The sequence below is a fragment of the Saccopteryx leptura genome, chromosome 1 (genome assembly GCF_036850995.1).
Source record: "Saccopteryx leptura isolate mSacLep1 chromosome 1, mSacLep1_pri_phased_curated, whole genome shotgun sequence".
Taxonomy (NCBI): Eukaryota; Metazoa; Chordata; class Mammalia; order Chiroptera; family Emballonuridae; genus Saccopteryx; species Saccopteryx leptura.
In genome coordinates, this window is record NC_089503.1 from 271,530,013 (window position 1) to 271,538,649 (window position 8,637).

Here is an 8,637-nt window from a genome sequence, read left to right on the forward strand (position 1 = left end):
CCTGGACAGAAACAAAAATCTCCACATAAACTCTGGACATCCATTATCCTCTTCTCAGAGATGAATTAACAAACATTTTCCAAACATGAGTATGTGTCTGGAGCCAAGGATTCAGAGGGATAAAATGGGCCTCCTGACACTTGAGCTCTCTATGCAGGACAGCTTCCTGTGCTGTTTGGCTTTACACAAAGTGTGAGGAGCTGTACTGTCATATAACATGCTGGTTGAATCTTGCACACTATAGCTCATCATTCTCAGTTTAAATAATAGTCATACCACTTACTGTCTAGATAAACTCGGGCAGGCTAGTCAACCCCTGTGCCTCAGTTTCTTCATTTTAAAAAATGGGTAACATAATTGCATCTATCTCAAGGTTATGAAAATGAAGTAAGTTAATAGATATAATATATGTAGAGCAAGTGCCTAGTCATGGTCAGCTTTTGACACTTTAACTATTACTATTATTACTGTTGCCATTACTCTTGTCCAGAAACAATTTTAGCTTCTGAGATCAGGCTTTCCAGACTCCCTTTCAAATCTACATTCATGTGTCCATATAGTCTAGTGTGAGACTTGGACCATCCATCAAGTCCTACCTCCACCACTTTCCTTTACAAAACATATGGAACAGCTTCTATCTACTCAGCTCACTGCTTTACATGCTTTTCAACTGGCATGTGCAAGCAATCTGTTTGCATCTGATTTATGTTATTGTTGTCTCTGTCTCCTGCTCCTGTCTACCTCTCAGGAACTGGAACAACTGGAAAACTTAGAAAGAATGTGGATATCCCTTTTGATCTTTCCCGATCACCTACCCATCCATCCTGTCCTGTGACAGCTTCCTTTTCTCTAATAGTAATGCAGTGCATTTATCAAGTTAACAGTTAATAAAAATAACTTCTTTTGATTGCTCACTTATTAAAGCTCTGACTTTATGTCAGGAGATAAAACCTGGTGAGCTCTGAGGTTTTGAGGGTGGATCTCAGAAACGGGCTGAAGAGCTCTTTCCGAGATCCAGCACAGGGAACTGCACCTGCCATGCCTGAGGAGAGTGTCTCAGTAGCTCACAAGGGTAAGGCAAGAATGGAAACTTGTGTGCTTTGTGACAGGAGGTTATGAAATCCTATCAAAGAGCACCAGGTGGCAGATGTAAGGTCCTCTTTTCCCAAAGTCGCAAGCACATGAAGAGAGATTTTGTCTGATAAAGCGATTACCACATGAGCAATCTTGCATGCACAGCGATTTTGAGAATCATCCTGGGAGCGGGTTGTAGTGTTCATTGTATTGTTGAGGCTCGTAAAAATCTTGTATGGCTGCAGGCAAGCCAAACCCTTGAGTAGCATTGCATCCCGCTGGCTTATGGACCAAGCCCAATCACTCCCTGTATATAAAGAGAGGTCTGTGTTTGGGGTAGAGGAGTGTTAGCTCCTTCTTCTTCTTCTTCTCCACTTTGCTCCTACTCTCTTTAAGTCAACATGAGTCGACACTTTAGTTCCAGGTCTGGGTACCAGAGCAGAGGAGGCTTCAGCTCTGGTTCTGCTGGGGTAGTCAGCTTACAACGCAGGAGCACTAGCTGCTCTGTGCGCCGTAGTGGAGGAGGTGGCGGGAGATTTTCAAGTGGAGGATGTGGTGGTGGTGGTGGTGGTAGCTTCGGAAGCCGAAGTCTTGTTAACCTTGGTGGCAGTAAAAGTATCTCCATCAATGTGGCTGGAGGGGGTGGACGTGGTTATACCAGTGGTGGCTTTGGAGGGGGTGGTTTCGGTGGTGGATTTGGGGGTGGCTTTGGCAGTGGAAGTGGTTTTGGTGGAGGTATTTTTGGTGGAAGTGGTTTTGGCGGTGGTTTTGGGAATGTTTGCCCCCCTGGTGGCATACAGGAAGTCACCATCAACCAGAGTCTTCTGCAACCCCTCCATTTGGAGATTGACCCTGAGATCCAACGAGTCAAGTCTCAAGAAAGGGAGCAAATCAAGTCACTCAACAACCAATTTGCCTCCTTCATTGACAAAGTGAGTTTACTGGCTCAGGGCACTGGCACTGGGAAAGCTGCTCCTGGTCCCTTTGAGATGGGTGCAGCCAAGATTGGCTTTGAGCCTCAATTTTCTGTGTTTAGATAATTAAAAGGGTATTTCATAGAATTGTCTTCTAGGAGGCACGTTAGAATATCTTCTAGAAGTTTTGAATAGGGATGTGTGATGGATGCTAATGACTAAGCTCTCTCTTGGACAGAGGGGCTTGAGGTCTACATTAAATGTGGGTCAATTTGACATCATCTTGAAGTGTTTTAATTTAGCTGTTGGGCCGAGTTGGAATTCACATATGTTGAATGAAGATAACAGAAATGGGGCTAACTCAACCTTCTAGAGTGCAAATGAGAACCGTGTATTAGTGTAATAGTCTTCCTAACCATAAAGAGGGAGTTGAATGTAAACACAGTGCATTGGATATTGTAGCAGAAGGTAGTCAGTGCCAAACATCTCTTACTGTTGAAAGAGGAGGTCTACCCTCTGAGAATTTTACATTGGTACCATATCAGGGTGGAGATTTTTTGTACTTGCGTTTCTAAATATCTGCTCTGGAAAAACATGTAAACCATTTTTAGCTTTTTGTTCAATCATCAGTAATAATGTGAACCTAAGTCACCCACACAAAGTTGAAATTCAATTTTGGATGTGCCCAATACACTTTTGAATCGTGTATCTGTTTGGGGAATGCAAACCAAGTTTTATGGTTTAATTGACCTAAAAAAATTGGAAGGCAAGTCTCTTAAGTGTCGTGTATCTCTTTCAAAGTGCAGTTGCAGTAGTTTTCTATATGCTTTGCTCTTTGGTTTTTGTGTAACTACTCTCTTCTAAAGTACAACTGAAATAGTACTGTAATTGCCAATCTCAGAGAAACTAGAGTTTCACTGAATTAACAGTGGTTGGTTTTGTTTTGAAGATGATACAGATTCAATCATCTTCTTTCTACTTTTCTGTTTGTCATGGCCAGGAAGACAAGAGTTTCTTTTCTAAGGGAGGTAGGGGCCTTGCTGTGTGGTAGCCCTTGGCACTCAGTGGCCATAGGGGTCCACTTTTGTATTATCGGGTAATGGGGTCTTTTGTTTTCAGGTGCGGTTCCTGGAGCAGCAGAACCAGGTGCTGGAGACCAAGTGGGAGCTGCTGCAGCAGGTAGATACCTCCACCAGGACTCAGAACCTAGACCTCTACTTTGAGTCATACATCAACAATCTTAGAAAGATCTTGGACCAACTGAAGGGTGATCAGTCTCGAATGGATTCAGAATTGAAGAACATGCAAGACCTGGTGGAAGATTACAGGAACAAGTAAGGAAGCCATGCTGGGAAAGTCTTTACTTTTGTTCTAAAATATTTCCAGAAAGTGGCAAGCAAAGACTATGAATAGTATGTAACAATATCTTTTCTTAGGTTAGAGGCAAATCAATTTGGCGTTTTCAGATATGTTCCACTTCTTAGAAGCTGAAAATTGTTTAATGGATTTATTGCTCAGAAGAAAGGTGTGACCAAAATGTCCTAGGCTAATAATAAAAAAACAATGAAAAGCAATGCCAATTTTAGTCTAGGGAGCTAAACTTAAGGCCTTACCTTTTTTGAACCTCCTATTCTCTTCTGATTTCCTTGCAGGTATGAGGAAGAGATCAACAAACGGACAAATGCAGAGAATGAATTTGTGACCATCAAGAAGGTGAGCAAATTCTGTAGGCTGGACCTCACAACAACAATAAACAATAGAACAGGGTCTCTAATTACTTAAAGCAGAAAGAAGTCATAATGGTGTGGTCCTGATGAATAGGCGAAGTAAAGTTTTCCTTCCACATTATCATGGACCTGGACTTATCCAGGCTCTCAGGGCTTTTCCAGAGTTTCAACATGTCATGTAGTAAGTGGGGAGGAAAGTTCTCAGAAAATCAGGCAAGCCCCTTTGTGATTGCAATCCCAGCGGTGGGGTAATTTAGGGATTCTGATCCTCCTGTGATATAAAGGTGTGGGGTAGACCCCAAATACCTTTTCTGTTTGGGATATTCTCTCACAGCTGGTGAGAGGGATGTGTCCTGGAAAGACTATGACTTCATGCTGTCTATTGCTCCTCTAGGATGTAGATGGTGCTTATATGACTAAGGTAGACCTTCAGGCCAGAGCTGATAACTTGCGTCAGGAGATTGATTTCTTCACAGCACTCTACCAAATGGTAAGTCTTTAAATTTCAACCACGTTTACCAAATGGAAAACTTTTAAGCCTGAACCCACCACCATCCAAAAGAATAGAGATATATCTTCCATCTCCTGATCCCTCCAAGTTCTTTTCTGTTTTAACACTATAAGAGTCACTGAACTATTATATCTTGCAGGAGCTTTCTCAGATGCAGACTCATATCAATGACACCAATGTCGTCCTCTCTATGGACAATAATCGCAGCCTGGACCTGAACAGCATCATTGCTGAGGTCAAGGCCCAGTATGAGGCGATCACCCAGAGGAGCAAGGCTGAGGCTGAGGCCCTGTACCAGACCAAGGTGAATGGGATGAATGTCTTTCCAGCTTTCCTGAAATGTCTTGTTTTGCCATCCTGTATATCATCTTATATTTGTGTGCCTGAGCCAGGGTATATGCTCTGTCACATCTAATTGACTTGGTCCACCATCTCTAGTATGAAGAGCTCCAGATTACTGCTGGCCAACATGGAGACAACTTAAAAAATTCAAAGATGGAGATTTCTGAGCTGAATAGGATGATCCAGAGACTTAGATCTGAAATCGACAGTGTGAAAAAGCAGGTACTTGCTTATTCCTTCTACTTACGAGGTGGTGAGTGAGAGAAAAAGCCGCCAAGATGTTTTAGAGCAGGCATTTAGAAGAATGTCAAGGGGCAGAGAAGCCTCAATTTAGGGCCAAGAGAGGCTGCTGCATTACCTTTAAGGCTTTTAAAGAAAGCAACACAGTGATACGTTATCCAGAGGCAGGTGAGTGCATGAGGTGACTTAAGCTCTTGTGGTTCTTTTGGACCCAGAGTATTGGCCTCACTGGGGAGGAGAGATCAGTGTGAGGTAAGAAGGCCGAGATGGGATTAGGTATTATTATGCTGGCTTCTCCTTTCTCAGATCTCTGCGCTGCAGCAGTCCATCAGCGATGCTGAGCAGCGTGGTGAGAATGCCCTCAAAGATGCCCAGGGCAAGCTCAATGAGCTGGAGAACGCCCTGCAGAAGGCCAAGGAGGAGATGGCCCGCCTGCTGCGTGACTACCAGGAGCTCATGAACACCAAGCTGGCCCTGGACGTGGAGATTGCTACCTACAGGACCCTCTTGGAAGGAGAGGAGAGCAGGTAAGAAAGGGACTCTGGGTAGTTTGGTTTCTTCTTAGGTGCTTCCTCCCGTGTAAGCTGACTGCGGTTGAAGATGCAGCTGTGTGACTGCAGCTGGTCCTGGGCGTGGGGAAAGGGGAGCTCCCTGGTGCAGGAGGAAAGACTTGGTTTCATTTTGGAAGCCAGAGTTCCCCACTCTTCTTTTTTGAGGGTTGTATTGTCTCTATGAAGTGCTTTGAGATGGAACAATTTGTTCTTTATCCAGGCTGGCTCAGATGTCATCTGGCCTAAAGTCAATATAGTGCCTTTAGAGGTAACTTGCATTAGCTGTAATATTCTTGTCTAATTTATGTGTGAGAAAAATGACAGCTTTGGGAGGCCTGAGGGGACTAGGTTGGGTGTCAGATTCAAGAGGGGCTCTGGGATAGCTGAGAGGACAGGGAAACCGCTTGTGAAAGGACAGAGATGAGGGATTCGCTCTTCTTTCTCCTGCAGGATGTCGGGAGAGTGTGCCCCGAACGTGAGCGTGTGTAAGTACAACACAGGGGCCTGTGCAGGTTTGGCTGAGTTGGAAAGGAGGCTGGGGTTGAAGGTAACTGAGTGTCTCCCTGCAGCTGTGAGCACCAGCCACACCAGCATCAGTGCGGGAGGAGGCGGAGGAAGCAGGGGGTTCAGATCGGGCGGCGGCGGCAGCTACAGCTCCGGAGGCGGCAGCTATGGCTCTGGCGGCGGCGGCGGCGGCCGCGGTGGCGGCAGCTACAACTCCGGAGGTAGCAGCTACGGCTCCGGCGGTGCTGGCGGCGGCAGCTACGGAGGCGCCGGAGGCAGCAGTGGGGGACCCAGAGGCGGATCTGGAGTGGGCGGCGGCAGCAGCGGGAGCTCCGCAGCCAGCTTCAGCTCCCCTGGAGGCCGCGGATCCAGCTCTGGGGGCACGAAGACCTCCAGCGGCAGTTCCAATGTGAAGTTTATTTCTACCAGTTATTCCCGAGGGACCAGATAAAGAGGCGTTCTCTATCCTGTTAGCTCTCCGTCCCCATCACTACCAAGTTGGCAAGACCAAGGTCGGTTGTCCCGCCTTGTTGAAGATAAAAGCTATTGGTTAGTTACACTGATTCATCCCATCCCCTCAGCTCTTTCCTTTCTGCTCTGCTTCCCAAAGTCTTCATTCAAATCAGTGGCAGGTTTAGTCCTTGGCTCTGACCCTGCTTTGTGCTTTGACACAGAAACAGTTCGGCCATCACCACTACACACGTTACATTTCAAAACAACTCATAAGTCAGCCAGAGGCGGGCTGGTTAGACCCCTGGCTTCTTTGTCATGCGTGGAGCCCCTATGCTCAGTGCAGCCCCTTACTACCCTATGGTCTTGCAGCAAACTCTGTGCGGCTTTGGTTTTATACAGGTGGTGTAATCAAGTTGACTGTCTTTTGTGGAGGGGCCTTAAACTCCCATTTCCTGATGTTGCTGCAATAAACTGCATTTGAAATTCTCTCTGAGTCTCAAACTCCTTTGTTCATGGCACAGTCTATTCCGGATGGGTAGGGTATGGGAGGGAAAGAAGACCATGCGCAGGCACATGGGAAACTTGGGACACAGGAACATGAGCAATGTGAGGAGGCTGACCAGGCAACATTTTATTTTAGCATTGAACCAGACAAGCTCCTTTCCAGAGAAATGTCATGGAGTCATAGAAAGGCTGGAGTAGCAGGTTTTATTCCTCTGAGAAGGCTTCCTTGAAAAGGGCAGTGAGCAAGCAGGTTGGGAAGGATGAGTTTAGCATTGCAAAGAGGGGAAAGTATTGCATGTAAAAGCAATTGTTCATATGGAACAGCCAGTGGTAAGAAGGGTGTGGGGATGCTGGATCAGCAGCAGCTACAGCCAGAATACAGACTTTGGCCTGGGGAGTTCAGGAACCAAGAGTGGTAACGGAGAGCTGGATATCCATTTCCCCTCTCTTTCAGGCCACTACCCAAAGTTCTGTTCAATCTAAGTTTATTTTGGGGCATATGGCCCTTGTTTGTGAAGTAGTACAATGGGATAGCATAGTGGCCAGAAGCATGGATGTTTAGATTCAGATATGCTTGGATCTGGGTTTTATCATCATCATTTATTAGCTCAGTGATAATGTATAAGTTACAGACTTTTCTGAACCTCAGTTTTATTATCTCTAAAATGAGAATAATAAGCATCCCTTGTTGTAATTATTGTGCGAATTGAGTAAGATGATTAGCACACGGAAAGCACTCAGTGAGTGCCAATTTTAATCATAGTGGTGATGATAACAATGATTATTTGGCTGTTATAACATTACTGAGTCTTCAGTTCAGTCAGTAGATGCTTGCTCTAAGGAACAAATGAATATTAATTTCCCAGTGGTTCTATGACCATAAAAAGTTAGTCAACTTCTCTTAGCTTCTAATTAAAAATAAATAAAAAAAATTTAGCTTTGGGTTAACCCAAGAAGAATAGAGGATATAGATCAGCAAAAGTATTGTACAAGTACAACTTGGTGAGCTCTTCCTTCTTCTCTAGTTAGTCACCCCTTCACCAGAGATGCTTCCTGTCTGGACCAATATGAGAAATTGGGCAACATGATGGCAGAAAGAAAGAATAAGAAACTTTGGTTCAGAGTTTCATCTACTGTGAAGGCAAAGGAAAATAATGCACAGCTTATATAGAATGTGTAGATCCTTGGAGAAGTCACTTGACCATTTTGAGCCTCAATTTTCTTGTGGGTTAAATGGGATGAGAATATTTGCCCCTAGACATCATGAGGATAAAATACATACTGTGAAAAAGCTTTGTGAACTGTGACTGTGTCATACAGAAGTAGTTAAGTAAAAATTAAAAGGAGACAAAGAAGTAGAAGGCAGTGGCTGGCTGTCAGGGCCACCAAGGAGGCAGGTAACTTGATATGGTCACTGTGGCCCAGTGACAGCCTGTAGGGGCATAAAATTTAATGCTGTGGAGGGCAGATATGGTGAATCAAACACATAAGAGAGGGGTGTGTGAACAAGAATGTCCATGTATTAGCTGGTGGGGGAAGTTACGGTTTTAGTAACTGAAACACCAGGGCCTCCCTATCCCAATATCAAGATGCCTGGGAAACTGAATTAGTCACAAAGGAAGATTAGAACAGTGGGAGTTGGGTGACCTTGAGGAAGAAAAATGGTTTACCTTTTCCATTGGAGGGTGGACATCTGGGGCCACCAGATACAGTACCTGGGATACTGTTAAATGAACAATGATACATTCTAATACTCTAACATATACATTTTCTAAATTCTTTCTGAGGCTACAACTTTCTTTTCTCACATTTCAGTA

General features: G+C 44.7%; 1 protein-coding gene across 1 annotated transcript; it reads left to right on the top strand.

Moving 5' to 3' along the window:
* Positions 1 to 1,431: 1,431 nt before the first annotated feature.
* Positions 1,432 to 6,804, top strand: KRT1 (keratin 1). The gene is made up of 9 exons (XM_066353545.1): positions 1,432 to 2,006; positions 3,108 to 3,322; positions 3,641 to 3,701; positions 4,110 to 4,205; positions 4,366 to 4,530; positions 4,665 to 4,790; positions 5,115 to 5,335; positions 5,810 to 5,844; positions 5,929 to 6,804. Exons 1-9 carry the CDS (start codon positions 1,476 to 1,478, stop codon positions 6,312 to 6,314), a joined length of 1,836 nt encoding a protein of 611 aa, XP_066209642.1. The 5' UTR covers positions 1,432 to 1,475; the 3' UTR covers positions 6,315 to 6,804.
* Positions 6,805 to 8,637: the final 1,833 nt, after the last annotated feature.